The 24,971-nt window shown below is 40.9% G+C and overlaps 1 protein-coding gene across 1 annotated transcript in view; it reads left to right on the top strand.

Moving 5' to 3' along the window:
- The window catches only part of PDE8B (phosphodiesterase 8B), a 186,934-nt gene extending 164,479 nt beyond the window's left edge, over window positions 1–22,455 (top strand). The window contains exons 12-22 of the mRNA XM_039874880.1: window positions 2,032–2,109; window positions 4,363–4,439; window positions 5,857–6,021; window positions 8,026–8,071; window positions 8,495–8,630; window positions 9,562–9,760; window positions 13,849–14,066; window positions 15,813–15,933; window positions 17,875–18,042; window positions 20,115–20,244; window positions 20,749–22,455. Coding sequence (XP_039730814.1) covers window positions 2,032–2,109; window positions 4,363–4,439; window positions 5,857–6,021; window positions 8,026–8,071; window positions 8,495–8,630; window positions 9,562–9,760; window positions 13,849–14,066; window positions 15,813–15,933; window positions 17,875–18,042; window positions 20,115–20,244; window positions 20,749–20,858 — 1,448 coding nt within the window. The 3' untranslated portion in view covers window positions 20,859–22,455. The remainder of the gene's footprint in view (window positions 1–2,031; window positions 2,110–4,362; window positions 4,440–5,856; window positions 6,022–8,025; window positions 8,072–8,494; window positions 8,631–9,561; window positions 9,761–13,848; window positions 14,067–15,812; window positions 15,934–17,874; window positions 18,043–20,114; window positions 20,245–20,748) is intronic.
- Window positions 22,456–24,971: the final 2,516 nt, after the last annotated feature.

The following is a 24,971-nucleotide window of genomic DNA, read 5'->3' on the forward strand; positions in this document are numbered from 1 at the left end:
TAACAAATTCTTTGATTTAAATGGCCTTTATTGAAGAAGAATTTTTCCAAACTTTTAATCATTGTTATTGCTATAGTTTCTCTTAATTTTGGCTGAGATAATTTCCAGAAGAATAAGCATTATTCGTCTTGAATAATTTCTAATGAATGATTTAGGATTCAACCAGTCAACCTGGGCTCACAGCTGTGAAACTAACCTACCACTTTAGTTTTATTTAGAAACTACATTTTGAGGAATTCTTCTGTTCTTTAATCTTGAATTTAATCTTAAATCTTTAATAAGTTAGATTTAATTTATTATCTGGTAAACTAATGCTAGGAACATATATGATTATTAAGTCCATGAATAGGCTAAAACTGAATGTTTTGCGAGTGAACACTATTAGTTTCTGAGGATTTGAAAAATGCCATATTATCCTAACAATATAATTTAAAGTACCACTCACTATGTATACTTGTCTTTATAATGAAATATTTAAACTCCTATCTAAGACCAGGAAAATTATTAAGGCAGTCTGGAAGACAAAATTAGGCAAAGGGATAGATCATGGCTATGGTGTTCAGATTAACTTTTTAAAAATTCTGCCTTTCACTTCATGCTGTATAAATATAATTCAGGTTTAGTTACTGATTTAACCCATTTTTTAATTGAATCAGATTTTTTAGGACACTCGATGGTTAGAAAGGTGATCTAGATAAGTATCTAAGACATATTATGAAAACAGCAAGCAGTAGAACAATATTATAATGTGATTCCATGTGTGCCTAAGAAGGTACATATACAGATGAGCAGATAGTAATAATAGCCAACATGAACTACATTACTTACTATGTAGCAGGCACTGTTCTGAGTGCTATTCGTGGATTAACTCGTTTATATGTCGCAACAGCCTATGAATGAGATGCTGTAACTATACCCACTTTACACGTGTGGATACCGAGACACAGGGAAGTAACATTCTCAAGATTACATAGCTACTAGATGGCTTAGTGGAGATGTGAATTTTGGCACTTTGGCTCTGGAGTTGGTCCTCTTAACTATTACACTCCCTATACCTTTCTTGGTGTCACTAGACAGTTCTTAAACAAGCATTGTTGCATCTTTTTTTCTTTCTTGAAACATGATCATTTCTTTGTGTCTAAGAAATGCATTCTCCCTGCTGGAACCTGCATATCCGCCTTCTGTCTTAGCATAGTAAAGAGCAATTCTCTGTTATGGTTATGTTTCTCTCCTTGCTCATGCGTTACTTACACAAGAAGCAATGCCTTGAAATGCATGTTTCTGAAGACAGCTCTGCTGCCTTGACGATTTTATTTCTTGGTCCTCACTGGTGGCATGCACTGTTTGCTTAGATCTTGCACTGTCAAAGCACATTTTGAGTGTTAAATTCAAAGTCTGCAAAGATTTATGTAGAATTTTTAAGTGATTTCTCCCCTCAGAAAATGGGGACAAAAGTCGAGTTTAATTGTTGGAAATTGTTCGATTATAAAATTGCCTTCTCTTCCTTCCTGGGATTGGCAGTATGCATCATTTGATGAAATCACATCCTCAGGAGAACCTAGACCATCTGAGGTCTTACTTCCCAGAGAGGCCTCAAATTGGTCCAGATTAGTTTCTCAAGTAAATTCAACTCTGTGGATTTCACTAGTATTTTATTTCCTCAAATATCCCCTTAAGAGCCTTCCCCATCCAGTTAAATGTATTGTCCTTTGGGTCAAAATGAGCGCCCCACCCCCCAAATTTCCCAAGTTTATTTTCAAAAAGATATGTTATTAATGGAACTAAATAACCCTTGAATAATATTAAGCCCCATTTCTGTGACGTAATGTACCACAAGAAAGGGCATCATTTTATAACTAATATGACTGAAAATTCTATGTGTGGTGATGATTTGAAGAGAAAGTGCTTTACTATATCTTAAAAAATATTTTATAGTGCTTATAAAGTAAACTTATCTTCTTTGGAGGATGAGGGGGAAAATGTGCCCACATTTCACCTGTGAATTCTCCATTACTCATCTGAAACCCTTAGAGTCTCATTCATTCAGATACAAGAACAGGAGGAAAGAGTCCATTGATGTGAAATCGATATCATCTCGAGGCAGTGATGGTAAGAAGTTTTTCAGATTTCCTTGACCTTTTAAAGTATAGAAAATGACAAAGGAATATATTCAAGAATTTGTCAGCATATAACCAAAACCCCAAAGAGTAGGGTTGCAACTAAACTGGCTTTTCCCCACAGGCTGCAAACTTTTTAGGCTTTTTTATTCTTTTTTTTTTTTTTTTTAATGTTTATAGTCTTTGTCTTCTCTTTGAAATGACTGAGTGCTTGTTCATTGGTGGCTTAAAGTGTTTTGGCCGTAAGCACCAGAACAGTTCAGAGTTCCAATAGCTAGGTCACTCTTGGGTGCTAGTGGCAGAGAGGGGACCAGAGTCTTTGCTTCCCAACTCCAATACAAACCCAGCTTTCAGTGTACCTGTTACACATCCTTATTTTCCCTTAATAAAATGTTATGGATACACTATGAGACAGAGTTTAGCAAAACATTTTTTAGTTCAGTTAGGCCTAAGCAATTGGATTTGCAGGGAGATAGAAAGTCAAAGATTGTTCTGAAATTTCATTCCTATGTGCCTGGGATAATAAAAGTAATATTTACAGAACTAGGAAAGTCTCCATGTATGGCTAGATGGGGGGTCGAGGAGAGAATGATGAATTTTATTTTAGTGGAGATGCCAGGGAAGCTAAAATGCAAGATGGTACTCAGAGCTAGAGATGTGAACTTGGGAGTCCTGGAGGTGATGGATGAAGCTACGTGCAGAAGGGTGTGTGTGTGTGTGTGTGTAAGGTAGAAGAGAGAGAGAGAGAGAGAGAGAGAGAGAGAGAGAGGAGAGGGAGGGAGAGGGAGAGAGAGAAGGACAGAGGAGAGGGACAGAGAGACAGAAGGACAGAGACTAAGTCCAAGGCTTGAAAGTTCACCCTCAGCAGGAGAAATAGGGCGAATGGAGAGGAAAGAAGGGCTGAGGGTGAACTCTGTGAATTTAGTGTCTCATGAACCAAGAACAGGAGGGTAGCGAAAGAAAGAAGATGGCTAGCAGTGATAAATGCTGCAGAGATCAGTGAGCTTAAGGGCTGAGAACAGATTAATGGATTTCACTCATTCAGTTAGTTTTTATCTAGGGGTATGAGGAAGGGAGGGTTACTGACTCTGATAGAAAGGAGAAAAGTAGGGTGGTTACTTAAGGGAACAGGAAGGGCAAGTGAAGGATTTTTAAGTCCTTCAGTTCACAGTGAGAAACCTGAGTATGAAGGACTAGCAGGAACCAAAGACTCTAGGGATAAGATGGATAATTCCTGGAGGAAGACAGATAAATCACAGGGCATGCAAGTGATTGGGACCAAGAATGTAAAAAAGATGGACTGAAATTTTTTCAAATGGATCGAGGGTGTAGATATGTTCGAGGTGGAGAGGATAATGGATGAGGGAATTTCAAGTAGATGAGTTTTCAGAGTAGAGTTTGAAATGGGATCATCATCTCTCCAGAACACAGGAGAAGTGAAGGTTGAAGAGTAAAGAAGAGATCTGTAATGCGACTGCTCTGGCAGCAGAAAGATGGCTGAGCAGCAGGCCTGCTCTGTTGATAATGGCTAGATTAAGTGCCCCCGTCTGTAACATGCGGATTCCATCCCTCCTGCCTGACTCACAGGAAGTGGTAGGAAGATCTGACGAGAATATCTTTTAAAGTAAAGCTTCTCCCTTTTGAGTTTTGAACCACATGTAAGCATTACCTATTCAAAAAAAAAAAAAAAAACTATTTTAAAATGAAAGTTTCTACAGATTAGAGCTAGAACCACTGTGAGTTCTGGGTGTTGGAGGTAGGCTCAGGGAGGTGGAGTGCCTGGCCCTCACTCACTCTGCGTGTGGGCTCATTCTCCCGCACCCCCTCATCCTGGGCCATGCCACCCCTCCCACACCGCATAGCTATCCAGTTACATGACCAGCGGCTGAGGACTGACAGCGATGGAACTGCCCATGTTGGGCTTTAGCGACTTATAGGAAAGTGAGTCCTGGGGAATCATTGAGCTGGTGGGATGGGGCCTCAGAACTCCATCCACCTTCTCTGAAATTCCCCTTATGGACCTGGGGCTTGTACAGCCTTCCTGCTACCAAAGATCCAGGCCAGAGCACCCTTTCCAGACTCTGGCAAGTAGTAGCTGAGGATTAAGAGATGGGTAAATTGACTGCTTTGTGGGGGGACAGTAGTCCTTTGAGAACCAGGACCCCAGTCCATGGAGGACTCCTTTGCTGCACTTGGACAAGCTGAGCCCCCAGAACCAGATACAGCTTTCTTGGCTTCTTTGCAGCACCGAGCCTACAGAATCGTCGCTATCCATCCATGGCAAGGATCCACTCCATGACCATCGAGGCTCCCATCACAAAGGTGAGTGGCAGCTCCACTCTACCGTCAGGGTCACCTAGGCCTGAGCTATGTTTCGGAGATAAAATGATGAATGACATACCACTGATATCAGAGCTTAGTAGAAGAAACAGATATAAAACAAACACATAAATAAATATGTAGTTATAAATTAAAGGAAAACAACAGGGTTCTATGAGAGGAAATTAGGGCTCTATTTTGGTTGGGTGAGGGGGTGATCAGGGAGGGTCTCTCTGTAGAGGAAGTAATGTTTGAAGTAAGACCTGAAGCATGCAAAGATATTGGAAGTGAGGGGGAGAAGAGGATCTGGGTCAAAAAGACACAGAAAGGGATGAAGCTCTGAGGTGGGAAAAGGGGAATTGGAGCATTTGAGGACATGAAAGAAAGTCAGGGTGGCTGGAGCTTGGAGAGCAGAAGGAAGAGGGTGGTGATGTGACTTTGCAGGGCTCAGTTCATTCTGGCCGATTGTGCTATAATAAGGCATTTATGTTTTAGTTTATGTGTAAGGGAAACCAGTGAAGAGTTTAAAGCGGAAGAGTTACGCGATCAGGTATGCTTACTGTAAAGAATATCCAGCCATCAAGTAGAGAATGGATTGGAGATGGTAAGAGTGAAAGAGAAGAGGCAAATTAGTGGGCTCTTCCAGAATTTCAGACAAGAATCAGTGTTAATTAACTACAGTAGAATTATAGCAATGAAGGTGGAGAAAAACGAAGAGATCAGGAAATACGTAGGGGTAGAATCAGTTTGATTTGGTGATTATATTGTCCGATCGAGGAGAGCAATGAGGGAAAGTGATATGTAAACCAGGGCTTCTCAAAGTTTTAGTTTGAGCACAAAGTGGATAGAAGTGATTTTGTTTTTGTTTTTGTTTTTGTTTTTTACTACAGTGTAGAAACCAGAGAAAGGAGCACAGCTCTTGTCTTTCATTTTTTTGTTATATTTGTTTACTTGATTGGGGAGAGGGGAGCAAGATCATGAGTTTAGTTTTGGACATGTAAGTAAGATAATCCAGTAGATATGTCGGGTAGGTAATTGGATATACAAGTCTGAAGGTCACAAAGAGTTCAAGGCTAGGATGTAAATTTGAGAGTCCTTGGCATACAGATCATAGGTGTCCAAAGCTGTGGAAGTGAAAGTGCTCATCTCTGGAAGGGCTGTACCCTTCCAGAAAGGCCCAGCACCAATCTCTATAAGACAGCTCGAGGAGAGAGATCTGCAAAGGAGCCTGAGAAAACAGACACCAGCAAGGGCGAGATGAACAGCATCTCTTGGTAAGAAAGCAGTAGGGTTGTGAAAGCACAGGTCACTTTGAATGATGTGTTATCATCTGATTTCTTTTGGATTCCGGGTACATGTATGACTTTTGGGAAGTAGAGTCCTTATGGCATCAAATGCATTCTTTTTCTTCACCTCTTAGGTTATAAATATAATCAATGCAGCCCAAGAAAACAGCCCCGTCACAGTAGCAGAAGCCTTGGACAGAGTTTTAGAAATTTTACGGACCACGGAACTGTACTCCCCTCAGCTGGGTACCAAAGATGAAGATCCTCACACCAGTGATCTCGTTGGAGGCCTGATGACTGTGAGTGATGAGGAAAACCAGAAATGCAGGGGAGATGACATGACGTGCACTCCAGAGTGCATGTGACACGTAACACATACTGTTACCTATAATTGCAGAAACACCTGTTGTATGGACTAACATCAGCATAACCAGAGCATCTGCATCAAAATTTGCATGCGCGGTATTATTCAAGTAATTCCTACACTTATCTTTCTGTGGAAGATTTGTAAAGCTGACTGACCACAGCATGGGGATGGCCCTTCAGAATTTGTATTACAGTAAGGAGTTAATAGGCAGTCAGTTGAGGGTGAAGTATGAATGGTGGGTCCCTTGTTTACTTCTTCCCCTCGACCTGGTACAATATCAGATTGGTTGGGGGTAATGGCTAGGTTTCCTTGGACCTCAGGCTCTTTATATAATGAAAGGGTTTGTACTTAGACAGCAGAACTGGTTTCCAAAATCTAAGCTGTAGAATCCTTTCTTTAAATCAGAGCTTATGTAGAAGTGTCCTTTATAATAGGACAAAAGCAGGATAGAGCTGTTCTGGCTTGGTGGGGGAGGGGAGGAGGAGCCTCCCCTGCCAGCAGTCCAGCACCATCGTTTGTAACCACCAACAGTAGCTGATTTCAAAAGACTCATCCTGTTCTAGTGTTTTACTGTGATCTATTTGGCTGTAATCATCATTTATCAACAAGTGAAGAAAAAGAAGAAAATTCAGATTATTCCATTTGTGCTCCTTATCAGAGGCTGAAGGTGGAAGAATTCTTTGGGGGGAAAAAAAACACAGTCCAAGAGTCATCTTTAGTTTTATTTTAAAGATTTGTGTCTAGCCCTGCCATTAAATGCTGAGTTGACTGGCTTTCTGGCCGGTTCTTCTTGTTCCTACTAAAGGTCTCTAATGAGCCTATAATTCGAGTGACCTCCTGTTCCTTTCCTGCCTCTGCACTGTCCTTTGTTGCCTCACCCCAGTGCAGTGGAGACTTCAGTTATAGGGAACCCTGACAATGGTCTTTCAGGAGAAGAGCCACTGCAGAGCTGCAGCGGGAGGATGCTGGTTCCTAGAACGAGTTATTTGCACTCCTTCGCCCTTCTGCCATCCCATCCTAGGGTTCCTCTCCAGGTAATGCAGGACTCCACCATTTTTGTGTAGCTTTAGGGAAGACAAAAAAAAAAAGGCAAAAAACAGGAGTCCCTTGTGATATCTGCCTAAAGGCAGGACAGTCGTGGCCATTTTTACTTATCTTTTTATCTGGTTGTAAAAATTAAGCTCTTGGCCTAAAGAGTCAAGGTGTGACTTCCAGGGAGCCCCGCATTAATGCTTTAAACCTTAGCACACGCTTTCTAGGGATAACAAGCAATTATAAATGGCTTTTAAGCAAAGATCTAAATAACTAGGTACTCAGGTAGAAAGGAAGGAAACTGAGAAGCAAGAACATCTGGAGACAAGTTCAAGAGCCTAGTAAATGGCAGAACATTAGAATTCTGTCCACTCCCTTACGCTGTCCCTCCAAAGACCTCAAATCCAAAAAGTTTTAAAAAGTCTATTAGCAATGTTCATGTTGCAAAATAGAAAATACAGTTGGAAAAAATAAGAATTTAGATACGAGTCAAAAATTTGCCCCCAAATTTTAAGGCTTTAAAGCATCCCCAAAATGTGGCCCATGGCTCCCGAATATGTAAATTAAATAATGCAGTCCCTATGAGGGTAAGTGGGGTCCATTCGAAATCACATGTATCCAAAGCAAGATCACTCTGTGATCTCACTAATGTGGCTCCAAAGTGCCAGAAGAGAAAACTGGCCTGAGAACAGAGCCAACTCGGTTCCCCTTCTCCTGGGGCTAATGGCCATGGAAGGAAGAATATCCTGTCTTGCAGCTGTTGTTCAGATTTAATTTTGAGCTTCAACTTGGAGTTCCAGATTGACCAGGTTATTCGGGATTCAAATCTCTTTGCCAAAGAAAGAAATGAGAAAATGATAAGGCATATAAAGCATGCTTCTAATAACATCTTTCTTAATTCCAGGATGGCTTGAGAAGGTTGTCAGGAAATGAGTATGTGTTCACTAAGAGTAAGTTATCATCTATCCACTTGTTACTGGTAACTTGTCTCCATCCAGCCTGTGCCTTCCCCAGTTTTGTGATTATTTTGCAGGGAGGACCTTGGTCCTACTTCTTGTTGGTCTCATTGGAGTTTAAGCATCGCTATGGTCTATATTTGAAACCGTTTTCCTAATTAAAGTTACTTCTCTGAATACTGTCAGAATAAGAATTGCAGATCTCTCTACATTTAAAAGGACAGTTAAACTGAATTATTTTTCTATTTGGGGGGGTCTTGAGATTTAGTAACAGAAGAACCCTGAAGTGAAAATCTTCCTACCCTTGGAAGTTCAAGACTTCTTTATATCGTAGCAGCCATGAAGATGATGACAAATGCTCAGGGCACTCAAGATTCCACAATTAACCAGCCTCCCCCACCCCATCTGTTTGCCCAGATGTGCACCAGAGTCACAGTCACCTTGCAATGCCAATAACCATCAATGATGTCCCCCCTTGTATTGCTCAATTACTTGATAATGAGGAAAGTTGGGAGTTCAACATCTTTGAACTGGAAGCTGTTACACATAAAAGGTATGTGGCTTCTCTGGCTGCAGGCAGGGGAGGAATAATGGCCAAGCTCAAGACTTTCACATCTGGAAACTTTGAGAGAGAAGGGAGACCTGAGCCCTTGCCCCAGGAGACCTCACAGGTTCTGCCTTGCTTGCCATACTGAAAGTGTGTCAAATGAGCAGAGACTGGCCGCTAAGTGAGCTCCTTTATGGAAAGAATGTAGTAGTAGTTGGTATGTGGGATCAGCCCGGTGACAACTCAGGATGAGGAAATACTGAGTGTCCTTTTCAGGTCTGCCCAGGTCATTCCTGTGTGCTAGTGAGCCAAAAGTTCTAAGTATTCTCAGCCCCAAACTTGTTGAAGCCCCACATTACAAAATGAATTTGAGGGCACTATAGGCTTTTCTTTTGATTCATCTGGTATGCGGGGGGAACATTAGATAACCCAGAAAGTCCTCTTCGGAGTCGGAGAAGGCACTTCTTCCAGGAGTGCTGGTCTATAGGATGAGAATGATTATCACCTGTAAATAAGTAATATGTCTCTAAATAATATGACTTTGCTGAGACTCCGCCAGTTATTCCTATTGTGTCCTTAGGCTCAAAAACTTCTTCAGGGGACACAAAGGAAGTACAGAGTTTATGTAGAAGTGCAGATGGCGAGGGATTACCAGGGACCTTTCTTGGTTGTCAGAGCCACTGAAGGGCAGATGACTAAGACAATCTAGAAATCATTTGGACTGACCACTGTGAGGCACCTAGTTGTAAATGAGTGGCTAGTGAGGAAGCATTGCTCTATCTCCTTCTAATTTGAGGAAGAGATACTTTTGTGCCCCTGTGCATGTGAATGAAATAAGTATCAGAAGAAAAATACCCCCATTCCCCAGTACCATCAAAGAAAGCAGTTTCTGGACCAGTGAATACAATAAAACAGGGTTCGTTTTCCTGTTTTCCAGGCCACTGGTCTATCTGGGCTTAAAGGTCTTTTCCCGGTTTGGAGTATGTGAATTTTTACGCTGTTCTGAAACTACTCTTCGGGCCTGGCTCCAAGTGATCGAAGCCAACTACCACTCCTCCAATGCCTACCACAACTCCACCCATGCTGCCGACGTCTTGCATGCCACTGCCTTCTTCCTGGGGAAGGAAAGAGTGAAGGTAGACTTTTGATATCGTGATCTAGTTACCTGCCTAGACTGAAGATCCAAGAACTCAATCTTAATAAATATATTAAGGAAACAGCTATTTTGCAACCAATTTAACAGTTTTTTTGGCTATCAAATCGGTCATTTCGCTGTTGTAAAGGCATGGCCTTTACCTAGCCCTCCCCTCCCTAAAACGCCCAAAATAATGACTCATGCCACTGCAGAGACTCTTTTACATACCTGGCTGATCCAGGAACCCACTCTCTAAATGTTCACTAGAAGCCCTTTATACTGGGTGAGAGGACAGAGTTATTATAGCAAATGGTTACTAGGTCTAGAGGTTATGTTTTAGGATCAGAATTTGGCAGTTGGTATATTATAATCCAGATAGTAATGAGCTCTTTAGCCTTGTACTGATTTACATACATGTGTTTTGCGTAGGTGTCAATGTATCTGTATATTCATGACTTGTGTAATTCTGAAAGAGTCCCATGTCCCATTGTCTTAGAAGTCAATACCGTCATGTACAGGTACTGATTTGTAGGGCAGCCCTATGTACACCCCTTGTACAGCTGGCAGGAGATCCCTATCTCCCCTCTTCCCAACTACCATCATTTGCACGATGAAGCTTGTAATTCCTTTGCTACAATTAGAACTCAAGCTTAGAGAGGTACTGTATAGAGACCGAAATTCACATCAATCTGCAAATGCCTAACATGAGATCATTTTCTTAGCTTTAAGGCCCTGGGTGCTTGAGAGTGGCAGTGGGACAGGCGAAAGAACAGAAATGGTGCCAAAATGGGGAGGGGGAATGTTTCATTCTAAGTTTTGTCAAAAACTGATCCTGGTATTCATTTTCATCAGCAAGAAGGCATAGAATGTTTTCCAAAAATGATGCTTTCAAAGATTTTTGTCTCCTACTTTAAAAAAAAAAAATGATATTACAGGCGTTATCAGTCTGTTTCTATAGCACTTTTGAGGAGCTAAAACACTTCCAGATTCCTACTCCAAGTTCATGTTGCTCCATTTTACACTATGTGAGATATCATACAGCTGAGGTTGCACATTGCCAACTGAGGACAGGACCCAGGGCATTAACTCCAAGACCAAAGTGATCCTAGAGCTACTGCAGTCTTGAGTTAGAGATGAGCCTCACTTAAGTAGAACTACTCTAGAAAAACACAGATTAAACACTTGATAAATTAGAGAATGCTTAGTCACTTTATTATCTCTGACTCTCCCTCCACTAAAATAAGAATTTTTGTTTAAATTATGAGTTCTTCTAATGCATTCAGACTCTGGTTGAATTTCTCAAATAGCAGCAACAGAAACAAGTCTAAGACTAGATATAATATGCTTACAATTCAAAAGACATTTTCTAACTCTGGCAGCCCCTGCTAGAGAATTAGAAAAATTTAGAACCGCGAGGAACCTTGGAGCATTGGGCCGGAGGGGCTCCTAAGCTCAGATGTAGTTGCAGCCCAAGATCACTGGTTAATGTGTGCGAGGTGCTTCAGGTGAGATTTACTCCTCAGGCCTCTTCTATCAGACCTGCTGCCACTGATGGAATCGGGAAAATGTGTTTTTACCAAATGCCCACATCATGTTACCCTTAATTTCTTTATGCCATAAGGCTAAAATTCTTAATGTCATCATGATGTAGTTCTACATCTTCAACCCAGCCATATAGATGAGATTCCCAGAGCTGACATTCTCTTTCATTTTGTCTCAGACTCTATCCTCTTCCCATATTTACTGGTTCCCAGGAACCACAGCAAGTGGAGAGGTCAGGATAGCCAGCATTCTTGTTATTCTCCTGGTATAAGTGTTTACCCTAGATAAGGAGCTGTTTGAAAGGCTGTTCTGGAAGTCCATTCTGGCCCATCTCCCTCGGCGTGATCCAAATCTACTCCTGCTGGTTAAAGAAGGAAAAAAAAACTATACAGAAACGTCTGTACCTCCAAGGTTTGGAATTTCTCCTATTGTGGATATAGTGGGAAGTTTTCTTTCACAAGACAGTCCCACCCTCCCTCCCATAGGAAGGGCATTGCTTCTCCCACATGGTAGTGAGCAGGCCCAGTCTTCTTTTCCTGCCTCCTCCCATGATCAGACATTGCATTAGACAGTGCCCACCAAAACTGCAGGATGTGGCTCCTTATTGGTACCTTCGTAAAAGTGCCAGGTTTAAATCACTGTAAGCTGGAAGGCAAGGCATGTCTCATCTAATGCTGCTTGTCTATTCCAGTTATTTGAATCTATTTCATTGAAGAATTTTAAAATTTGGCCCCAGACTCCAAGCAAGATTAAATGTACTCCAGGAATACTAGCTGAGGGCCCCACGAGTCCTTACTGCACAGGTAGAATCAGTGAGAGCGGAGCCCTGACTGTCCCGCAGGTTACCATGGCCCCTCCTGGCGAGCAGCAAAATGAGGCCAGGCAGGTGAGCTTGCCTGAGCATTAAGAGGATCAGCCTCTGAGAAGCTGAGGGAGCGGCACTGACTGTTGCGCCTGTTTAGGAAACCTGCTGTGTAGACTGGGGCCAGGCCAGGGTTGCCCACCAGCTCCAGGTCAGGACCGGAAGTGGAAGCGCTCGCTCCCCCTTTAGGGACAGCTTCCAGCTGTCGGAGCAGCGCTTCAGATTCCCTGTACCTTACCCGTTAGCATCTGAGAAGCAGTCTGCAGTTTTTCCACCCACGGCCTATGAAAACAAACTGGAAGTACAAAAATTATGCCCTCCCACCCCCTCCAGACTCATCTTGGGATCACTTTTTCCTTCATTCACTCCTCCAGTCACATGATGCTCTTCGTTTCTCGAATAAACCACTTTTTTGTTTCACCTCGGGAGCACATAGGCTCTTCTTTCTGCCTGGAATTCTCTCCCTTGCCACTCTTTGCCTAGCGAATTCCTGCTTAGTAAAAAAAAAAAATCGCTTCTTTAGAGAAGCTATCCCTGCCCACCCTCCAGACCTATGTTGTTCAGTATGGCAGCCATTAGCCGCATGTGGCTATTTATATTTAATTAAAATTAAATAAATGAAAAATTCAGTTCCTCAGTTGCACTGGCCACATTTCAAGTGTCCAGTAAGCTACATGTGACTAGGAGTTACTGCATTCAGCAGCACAGATACAGACATTTCCATCACACAGAAAGCTAAATGCACAGTGCTACCCCTAACTAGATCAGGCCTCATGGTTTTACCTCTCAAAGCATCTGTACCTTCCTTGTTAGCACGTCTCAGTACGTTACTTTCGTGGATTTTTTAAAAAAATTTGTGCCTTCCCAGGTAAATTATCGACTTCATTAGTACAGAGGGGAAGCCTGTGTAATTCATCACAGTAGCTCCAGCACTCTGCATGACAACTGGGCACTCAAAGAAGCATCTAGTAAATGATTACTGAATGAATGAATTAGAAAAGGACAGCGGTCTCTTACATAACAGTAGGCCATTTGATAACTTCCTCCTAAAGCTGTGAGCTGAGAAAACATTTGTATTCCCAATGCTCTGGTTTCTTAATTATATAAGAGAGCTTTAGAAAAAGAACTTCCCTTTTTGCCTTTGCTACCTGCTAACCCAGAGTGAATTTTGTTCTTGATGGCAAGAGCACCCTTTTACCTCAGCTTTCCCAGGAAAATTCTTCTTCTCACCCTTGATCTGCTTGTACTGCTTGGTTCTCATCCTTCTACCTTTACGTGAAGAGTTGTGTTTTATCTATGCCATTTACTGCCACGCTCTCAAAATCTTTTCAGAAGTAGGCAAATAAAATGAGTAATATTTGTGATCACAGGCCACTTTCCGCTGTCAGCTCACGGACAGAGTCATGGCAATAGCCCACTTGGCTTCTTCATGCGGAACTGGAGTGACTGTGCTCTGCGGAAGGAATTTAAGTACCCGTTATAACTGCAGCTCAGATTTCCGTCTTCTTCAGGATAATCAACAGCACATCAAGGCGATGTGTCCTAGGCAGCCTCTCAGCTTCGAGGAAGTCAGGGAAGGCTTGATAATCTCAGCTCCCCAGGCCCGACCCCTCCTGAGATACGGCGATGAGTGAAGGTCTCCTATGTCCAGTGGGTAATGCTCAACTTTGCCTCTCCAACTCCAGGGAAGCCTCGATCAGCTGGATGAGGTGGCAGCATTGATTGCTGCCACGGTCCATGACGTGGACCACCCGGGAAGGACCAACTCTTTCCTGTGCAATGCGGGCAGTGAACTTGCTGTGCTTTATAATGACACCGCGGTCTTGGAGAGTCACCACACAGCCCTGGCCTTCCAGCTGACGGTCAAGGACAGCAAGTGCAACATTTTCAAGAATATTGACAGGTTGGTTGTGCTTGGGCTCCTATGCTCAGGTTTGTGAAGTATAAGTAGGATACTCAGTTTTCCCTAACTTCCAAAGTATTTAGCTTTCTCTTAGGAGAAAGAAGGAAAAATAAGAATACTGTACCATCGTATCAGACAGTAAAATAATAACTTCCCCCTTATCAACTTAATTGTACTTTTCAGACTGCTTTCATCTTTTTAAATCTCATTTGGTCTTCAACAAGTTCATGAAAATGTTTTATACACAGTGACTCTATAAATATTGATTGTATTGCTAATAAGTATAGCAAATATTTTTACCCTCCTAGGAGGACATCCTGTCTTTTGTGTAACTCAAGAAAAATGCATCCTTCCCCGTCTTTTCCCAGTTCAATTTTTGGCTACTTAAAATCCTAACTCATGAGGAAACGACAGTGTTCTACAGGTGCCAGCCGAGCTGCTGGAGCCCAAAGAGTTGGGCAGGTTTCCCCATAGATGTTGTACTTTCTTCAGGTGAGAGCTGGCCAAATGGGAACAGATAACAATTCCCCTTGACTGCCACAACTGCGGTGCAGCTATGGTTATTTCCCATATAGCACCAGCCAGCCTGGAGGGCAGGCTCCTGGGAGAGGGCAGTGTTTAGAGAGTACAGAGCCCACTCAGGCCTCAAGGCCTACCTGTCAACACGAACTATCGATCAGTTTGGTCTCCAGAAATCTGAGAAATATGGAGACCAGTTATTCCAGCTTTAACTTAAGTTTCATCAGTATCAAGGACTGTATTTAGAACTTTCACAAAAAAGAATTATTTCCAGTAGCCAGTTTTATTCAGCTTCCCATTCTGGCTCTTGAAGTTAGAAATACGAGATAGTAATTTGGGGCAGGGCTGTTGCTCCATCTATTACAACATCTGTCTAATTATAACTTAGAGAATTAACAGGAAAACATTCTTCCAATGTTTAATGCTATTACTGCCATTAAAAGAAATGATAATTCTCTGCCTTGTAGGACATTTGGTCCTGTCCAAAATGTCCATGGTGACATTTGGTCCAAACCAAAAGGTCCTGTCCAAAATGTGTATAGCTAATATCGATCGATCCTCTTCTGCAGTATTCTAACTCCGACCCATCTATCTAACCCCATGTGCCATGACCAGCTAGGCTACTGATGTAAGAAGGGTTGTTATTGGCAATACAGCCACAACACAGTTGTTGGACCAATAAAACATGATCATTTTTTCTGTGTGTTAATCCTGTAAACCAAAAGTTTAAATAAAAGTTATGACCTATTAGAACGCAGGGACGTTTTCTAAGCATGGATATTTTGGACAGGCCCAAATGTCCACTAAGCATTCTCTATAATAAGAAACTATGTCTGCACTGAATGCAATGGGACAGCTCATCAGATTTCTGCATTAGCCTTGTAAAGAAGCAACTTGTCATTTCCTTCCACCTCACTGTTTTGATGTTGCCAAGGGAAGATAAAAAGGAATCACCTTGTAAAGTAAGTGCCCACTGTGTGACAGGTACTTTTTTAATATACTCATAAATCACATGAAGGTCAGCTGTCATTGGGGAAAATGGAATAGTGTCAACAAGTCCTGGCTTGGTGGGATGGTAAGCAGGAAAATTTTGTGATCTATACTCATTTCTTAACTCTGTGACCCCAGCTTCCTCCTAGATTGTGGGAAGTGTGGTGAAATGGTAGCAGAACAGTTCTAATTCGGGACATGACATAAACTCAGCTCTTTGTCTTCTGATTATTTTAGGAACCATTATCGAACACTGCGCCAGGCTATTATTGACATGGTTTTAGCAACGGAGATGACAAAACACTTTGAACATGTGAACAAATTTGTGAACAGCATCAACAAGCCAATGGCAGCTGAGGTAAGCATTTCCCATGCAATAAGATGTATCAGAGTATCTTTCCATTATAGCCTACTCTGACCTCAAAGCATTTTCTCTCCCTCTTGAATGCAAGGTGCTTATTTGCTTGAAGTTGGTAAAGAAGGGCTGACAGTACTGGCCACTTGTTTTCCCTGGGAATGAGAATAGATTGACAGTGTCCACAGCAACTCTGAGCTCCTTGAAGGAAAAGCCCTGAGATAAAGCCAGTGGTGACAAAAGGAGGTAGGCCCAAAGAATATGATGGAAGAAGCCTGCAGACAGCAGACTAGCACAAACGGTGGTATTTTAGGAATCCAAAGCCCTTTCTAATTCTGTTTTTTTGAGCTGTTGGGAGACCTCAAAATTGGATGTTTTAAAGAACTACATTCTTGCTGGTTTGCATATCAGTACCTAAAGACATATAGTCAAACTGGGAATGACTCGTTGCAAACAAAAGCGAAATTGTTTCTCTTTAAACTTTACTGATGCACCTTGGACCTGCGTTAAAGTCCCTACAAACTTGAGTTTTGGGAACATGGACAGAAGGTTCACATTTCTTGTTTAAAATGAGATCAACTGCCCTCTGAAACCATGATGCTGTCCACAGCCCTATAAAGTTAGAAAAGCTTTCTGCTCATTCCTGTTGAGCAGGACCTCGAGGTTGCATACGTGGGTGGATGATGAATGGTTGTCTTAAAAGTAACCTGACAATCAGTAAGGAGACCGTCAGTGTAGGACCCATCACGTGACCAGCCTGGATGGAGGAACAGTGTCCACCTCACCTGTGTTCTCCATCCCCCAGGGATTCCACAGCACAATGCCAGGGCCCTCCTTCCAGAGAAGACTTATGGGAGCAGGATCTGAGCATTTAGGAGGGGAAAACTATATAGAATCATAGAATTTAGAATTGGGAAGGTCATCTATCCAAGTAAGCCCCCAACTCCGTGTTGACATTGACTATTTACCACAGTAACTAGAGTAAGCAGTATATTCCCAGTGGTAAATAAAACAACCTTCAGAACATAATTCTGCCCATTGATGGTTTAATAAGTAGGTCCAATCTCAAAACAAACCAAACAAAAACGCTTAAATGTCATGCAGTCTTTCGGCTTGGCAGAGCTCTGGAGAACTAATTAACTGTTTTCACACAATCAATTTGGTGATGTCTTTGAAAGCAGAGGATAGCAATCTTCTAGGGTTTGCATAACTGGCCTGTTGTTGCACTTATGTAAGCCTACTCACAGACCTGGCCACTTGGCTCAGAACCACTGACATCACTAGCTGTGTACTGGTGTACGACCAGTCTTTTTAAACATGCCTGAACATACCTATTCCTGCCCTGGCGCACTTTCTGTTCCTAATACCCAAAAGACTTACACTCCTAAGAGCGGCCAGGAAGCATTGATGGACGCATACCTTAAGAGAAAGTAACCAAAACAGGAGGCTGTGGGTGAATAGGGGTGAGACAGGAGGTCCTAGCAGAGAGGGAGCTGGTAGGTATAAATAGAAATTAAATAATTGAAGGGTTACATGTATGTGTGATTCCCCTATTTTTAATATATTTTAAAAAACTGAACGTTCTGCTTTTATACATTTCCTGATAAAACTGGGGTGGGGGGAAGCTCTCTGTCTTTAAGATTACACACTAAACACAAAACAACAAAAAACTGCTTGTAGCAGTTACCTCTGGGAAGAGGATGGAACTGAGAGGACTGGATGGGTGGTGATGGGAACTCTGACCTCTTAAACTGTTTTTTATTGCTTAAGGTTGTTTGTTTTAATAAGAATATATCAGGAATTAATGACAGGAAAACCTCCTTCACTGAGTTCACCATGCCTCAGTCAGGGTGCCTGGGTGATCACCATCTAATGCCTGGTCATTTAGCCCTGTGGGTTTCACCATCATCTTGAACCAACCGTCATTCTGATAATGTTTTCTAGATTGAGGGCAGTGACTGTGAATGCAACCCTGTTGGGAAGAACTTTCCTGAAAACCAAACTCTGATCAAGCGCATGATGATTAAGTGTGCTGACGTGGCCAACCCGTGCCGCCCCCTGGACCTGTGCATCGAATGGGCTGGGAGGATCTCTGAGGAGTACTTTGCACAGGTGCGTGGCCTCTCTGGGGAAGCTCCACTCTCTTCTGGGAATGGGCCCAGGTCATACAACTCCGGATTCTCCAGCCAAGTGACTTTATCAATGTAAAGTGAGTAAATGACTCCTCCTTGGAAGAAAATGGCTCACCCCAACCTGGAGTAGATTTATGGTTCCTTCAAGAGACTAACTGATGTGGCTGGTCACTAACCAAAGTCTCTCTAGGGAAAAGGGATAAACTAGGCCTGTGGAAGTATCTTTGCATCCTCACATTATTAGATCCTGAACTTCCACAAAAATTTGGGAAATCAAGCATTCACTAGGTTACTATTTCCATGGTGCATTATGGGGGAACACAGACATGAGTAAGAAACATCCTTGCCCATGGGTAGCTCATAATATAGTAGAGATGTAGAAATAGGCCTACATTTTGGTAAAAAATGAAAATATCTCTAAAGGAGGTATATGTTAAGTGTGCTATGAGAGTTCAGAAAGGTTTTTTTTTCCTAGATAAAAGAGGGGCTTTGTGGAAATGATGTTGGAAGAGCGTTTTGTTTGTTTGTTTGTTTGTTTTTTTGAAGGATTTAAAAATGAGAAAAAATTTGAGAAAAAATTAGAATTTTTATATAAGGAGAACAGCAACATCTAGTTCACTTTGGCAGTGTGAAGAGGAGTTAAAGGAGAAAAATCCAGAAAGCAGTAGACCAAAAGATGCCATCTGAACTATAGACCTATTTCCAGAGAAGGGGCTCTAAGGACTGATATGTGTATGTTCGACAAAGACAACCACGAGTAATGGCTACAAGTAATGCATTTGAGGGGGGTGGTCTATGTGGCTGGAATGTACCGCTGAGGCAAGATAGTTGATGATATCTTAAAGGGCCGACAGGGGAAGTGGCCAGCCCAGGACCCAGTAAGTTAACTGAATTGAAGAAAAGTAGGACAAGCAGTTCTGGGCTTGTCAGAAAGAAGAGGAAATAAAAACCCAAACTACTCCTTGAACAACAGTGGATATTTTAAGGCCGCCTGAGCCAAAAGCCGGTAGGAGGCTATTAGTGGGCTTCCCAGGACCTGGAGAGGCCTTGGAATCCCATTTGTAGTGATTCTCAAAGTATGTGAATGGGAAATGGAAAAGAACCACTTTTACGTTCGTTAAGCTCCCAATTTAGGTGTCCTTTTCTCAAAAAGGAAAATACTAGTGTTCATAAGCCCATGTGACCTAAAAATCAAGTTACAAAATGAGGCCTCTGGCTCAACACACCACTAGGAAATGTGGATCTCAATATTCAGCTCAGTAAATCACAGCCCTAATTGCACATATAAACGTACACTCCAATGTGTAAGGTACTCAGATTTATGTATACCTTGAACTGCATGAGCAATACCCAAATCTGAACAATCATAGTTTGTCAGTCATTATTTTGAGTATAAACAGTGTTCCATGGAAACTAGTGGGCTAGTTCAACTTGACTGCATACGTGCTCTTCCTTAAGACAACCAACACTGTTTGGTATGAGCTTTATGTATACTTCCTATTTTGTCACACAGGATATTAAAAAGACATATACTCAAAGGTTCAAATTTAATAAGATTAATAATTCCTACTGCTTCAATGAGGACATTCTTAAATGAAACAGGCTTTCTTTTTAAACTGCAAGCATGTGACAGTGACTACTACAATGATGACTAGTACAGTTTGGTGCGAGTTTTCTGATTCATGCTAAGGCATCAGCAGTTTTACTGACCACTGCTTCTTTACCCTCAGTGTGTCAGTATTATCCATGTTAGTATTATTAGTATTACTTTGAAGATAGTCTTGACCTTGCAATAATGAAAATAGATCTCAGGAAAAGGGGCGTGAACCCTGATATGATCAGCGCTTCAGGAGGGGCTGCAGTAGAGCAAAGAGACTTGAGAGAAGACCTGAATTTAGTTACTACATCTCAACAGGTGGTTGACATAAGTTCTGTTTCTTCATATATTCAATTGGATCGTGGCCCATTTTCCTAGGGTTGTTCTGAGAAACTAGATGCTACTATAGCAGCTACTTTTGTGCCCTATAACCCTGCATGTGTTATGTCTTACAGACTGATGAAGAGAAGAGACAGGGGCTACCAGTGGTGATGCCAGTGTTTGACCGGAATACCTGTAGCATCCCCAAGTCCCAAATCTCCTTCATTGACTACTTCATAACAGACATGTTTGATGCCTGGGATGGTAAGATAGTTTGTTTCGGAGCCCACACAATATTTTGTTACCTTTATGATGATTACCTTTAATGACATGGGTTGAGCCTAAAGCTGTAAATGAAATGTTTAAGTCAGCTGTTTGTGGCCAGGTATGGGGAGGTGCAAGAATACTTTCTGTATCCTCAGCAACTGGCCTAAATCTTGTGTATGGAAGACTCAATGTATGTTTGATAAATATACGCAAGTCTTTATTTCTTCAAAGGATATGTTTCCAAAGCTTACAACAGTCCACCACTCACACTGATAAATGGCTTTTCAATTTTTAATGAAAAGGACCTGTTCATATTTCAGAAACTATTGTCTACTGACTTACGCTTCCCACGCTTTGTGTTCACTTGTAGCCTAAGGCCTAAGCTAGGGTCCCTCTCCTCCAATTCTGATCCCAACTTTGTCCAACAGAGCCCCAGCCTTTTGAAAATGCTCTTTGCGTCTAACTTAACAGGCTTCTTTTGATTCTTTTATGTCCTTGCAGCCTTTGCACATCTGCCAGCCCTGATGCAACATTTGGCCGATAACTACAAACACTGGAAGACATTAGATGACCTGAAGTGCAAAAGTCTGAGGCTTCCATCTGACAACTGAAGCCAAGACAGAGAAGGGAACCTCCTGCCTACAAAGGGCATGGTGACTCACATTAGTGTAAAGAAGAGGCTTTCCTTTATAATGAAAATGACAGGTATAGGTTAAGTAGGTAATGTTTACTATTTGACCTTGAATCATTTAAGTCCCCAAATTTCATTTTTAGTAAGTTATGTTCCATGAAGAAAAATATATGTTCTTTTGTACAATCACTTAGTGACAAATACATGGCAAAATCCTTTGCCCTGCTGTCATCCTATATGACCTCATCAACCACGGAGCTGAATGACTATAACAGGACACAAGCATCAAAGACGTGGTGCTTCTTAGCCCATCTCCCTGGATGATGACCAAGTAGTTTAGCTAGTATTCAGCTCAACTCACCATAAAAGTTACCATCTCTGTTTAGCTTAACTACTCTCCTCAAGAACATCAGTCTGAAGGATTCATAAGAAAAAAACAAAACAAAACAAAACTATATAAAATGAGCAAAACAACTAGGACCAAATTATTGATAAACTGGTTAGCTTCACAGCCTCCATGGCTAGGTGGTTCTTCTGATCAATGGTGTGACACTCAAGTTAGAACATAGCCTTGGCCTGGTGAGTGCCTTCTCTAGACTGGTAGCAGCAGCCTGTGTAGCCCTCTTTCCTATAAAAGGCATTCATCTTAACAGAAAGCCATCCAAGATGGGAAGGGAGTGACATTTTATTTTGGGGGACTCCATGAGCTTCCCTTATTTCTAGTTAACAGAGGCAGTCACAGGCACTATATAGTATTATATACAAAAGCCATTAAATCTGAATGCCCTTAGACAAGCTTTTTTAAAAAAAAAATTTATATACATTTGCTGTTTAAAATTTTTATTAAATCTAAATTTTCTGGGTATAAGTCAGTGAAGTATGTTGTACCATGTACCATCTATACATATATATTTGGGGAGGGTATAGGGGAAGTTTCAAGGTTCAGATGTTTTTAACCTATCTATATTTGAGATCATGCTGTTTTCCTTTAATGATGTACAAAAAGACTGCAAGGTGTGTAAATAGATAATAGACATGGGGAAGTAGTAAATACTATTAATTGTATGCTAAAAGCTTCTAAAGCACAAATGCATATTTTTATACGGGCTGTTTTCACAACTTTGTGATCTACATGAAGTCATATTTTCCTTTCTCTTTTACCAGCCAACCCTTCTCTATGTATTATAAATATTAGAAACTCAGTAAACGAAGTATCTTCATTTTTCTTTGAAATTCTCTGTACTCCATGCTGCATTTTTAAGAAGTATAAACAGGCTCAATTAACTGAATCAGTAGTTACTTTTTTCAAATGAAAATTGGAATGCAGAACACTTGGAACTAGTACATGGGAAAATATATATATCACTACATAACGTGCCAATGTTCTTTTTCTATGTTTTGTACCAAAAAAAAAATAATAATTCCATGCAAAGAAATGTATCTAAATTATTTTTGTTAGATGATAAGAGAACTAGCTTGGTCAGGACAGCGGCTAGCTTTGTACTGTGATGCTGCATTATGTAAATGTGATGAAAATGTTTTTGTGAAGTACTTGTAACTAAATTCCTACAACCATTTTTCATTCCCAACAGCTGGTTTTATTTTATCTCCTCTTTCGCCTAAATTTTTCATAATTTCAAAATTTCAGTTTAGTATCCTTTATTTCATGAGTCATACACTTTGTTTTCAGAACACATTGTATTCAGGATGTCAAAATCCCATTTTAAGGAGCTAAATAATTTGTGTAGACTTCAGAAGCTTGCTTGAGGTGAGGATACTCTTTTCCTAACAATCTCTCTTTCAGTTCCATTTGGTAAGTAACATTGATCAGATGAATGGTATAGTTTAGTGGAATGCTAAATTTCATAATGACTTAAATGCTTTAAGACTGCCAGGTACTAAAGCTTTAGCATAGTGCTGCTCTTTATCAGTGTAATCTTCTACGGTGTAATCTTTTACTGAGTTGCTAACTAAATAGTGCATTCCTCCAAGTAGTCAATTAGAAATTAGTCTTTCAGGTGATAATTATAATTGCCTCTAATACTGAGTTATTTTCTAAAACACTGTTGAGGTGAGCTATATTAATTTAGGAAAATGCAACACTAATACAGAGAGAAGTCACATTACTACTACTTCTTAACCAAAAGAACTAGAAAACATTACCTGGACCAGTTTGATCCTATAATTTAAGTGGTTATTTACTTCCAGTTTAAGATTTTTAAATTGGCTTGCCTTCAGAATCAGGACTGGTTAGTGTTGTGGGCAAAGACCAAGCCTCATCAGTTCAATGAGAACCACTCCACTTAGAAACATAAATGGAAGAGATGATACAAGGCCCCCAGAGTTTAGATTCTTGTGTTGTATGAATACAGAATACAGCCAGAGAATGAGGTAAAAAGGCATACTACTACACAGTGTTGCAAATACAATAAAGTTGAAAACTAAGCTAGAAAAAATACACATAATATATGTTGACCTCCATTATAACTATAGTCTTCTAAATTAGGGCATTCATGAAAGCAAAAACCAAGTCCAGTCAATGGGTTGGAGGCTTCTCTCCAGTTTCTCTGTTGGAAATGAGAGTATAACAACAGGGATTTATAGTGGTACTGACAGTACAATTTGCTCCCAAAACTCACCTGTGGTTTATATCACTCCTTGTGACTAGATTACTATCACAAAACACTAACCCAGAACAGATTAGAAAAAGTTTAAAATATCTACGAATTACTCATATAATTCATTGACTAAGTCATGAACTAACGCAGAATTTCCAAAAAAAAAATGCTAGCTAGTAATGAACAAACATCCATGTACAGAGGAAAATTAAAAGCCTGAGAATGATTGAGATAAACTGATATGCACTCGGACCAGAATGCACGTCTGCCTGGCGTAGGGATACTACCTATGCTCCAATTTCAGAATGAAAGATCAGAAAGCTGGCTGTGTGCGACTCCACAATAACAATTTGTTTGCTAAAGGGAGTGCTAATTTTCCTATTCGCATTCTTCTGTGATGGAGGTAACAAATTTTAATATATTTCTCCATGAAGCTATTTTCATTGTAAATTAAAACAATAACTGAACATCATTTGGTTTTCCTCAAGTAATAGTCACATAAACCTTTATCTCTTATTCCACAGTCCCCTTCGATTTCTGTTTTTAAAGCCACCCAATGATGAGAATGGAATAAACAGAGCTATCAAATTGCAAGGCCTTACCTGTCTGGGCCTCAGTTTCCTCATTTATAACATTATACTGGTCAGGCATAGATGACCTCACGTCTTCCAGTCTTTGTAGGCAGTTATGGAAACAACCGTCAAAGGTAAAACTCACAAAAAACAATTTATAAAGATTCCATCAAGGGTGTGTGTAATGAACAAATCTGCAGGAAGTGTTCTTTGAGAAGGATCAGTCTTCTTACACATCTATCACTTTGCACTTTAACAGGATTCTTTCATCAGCAGTTTAACTCCACAACTAAACTCGCCCATTTTTTAATGTGTGGAACACTTTTTTTTTATTCTTTAGTACCAAAAGAGAGAAAGAGTGCTGTGATATAAGGCCAGTGGGGTGATGAAGATGACTAAATCTCACTGGTCACTGCAAGTGAAGCCTCAAGCATTTCACATTTGAGTCAAGGATAAGATAAATCAGGCATTTTGGGCTATAGTCTGTCCTTATTTACTAATCTAGCACTCATCCTGCATATATGAGCGGCAGCTGCCAGTATAGTACCAATCTAGCCCAGAGCTGTTCAGGCCAGTTCACACCGGAGGGAAAATACACCCTAAGATTCCTATTGATTTGAGTTAATAGGACTTTTTAGTAGGTAGAACTAAAAGTAAAAAATGATTTAAACAAATTAGTTGGCACACACACACAAAAAGTTGTAGTTAAATAGTTACTAAACACCAGGGGAAGATAAAGGATATCACAAGGATTCTTAATCAAATGGGCTCTAAAAAAAAAAACAAAAAATAAGCTAATTGATGCCACAACTTTACTGTTCTATTTCTCCCTACAAGGTCTAAATTCAAATTAAGAAGCTCAAAGCATGCACCACTTCGACGGAAGCACAAAGTGCAACTATT

The sequence above is a fragment of the Pteropus medius genome, unplaced genomic scaffold (assembly GCF_902729225.1).
Source record: "Pteropus medius unplaced genomic scaffold, Ma_sr-lr_union100, whole genome shotgun sequence".
Taxonomy (NCBI): Eukaryota; Metazoa; Chordata; class Mammalia; order Chiroptera; family Pteropodidae; genus Pteropus; species Pteropus medius.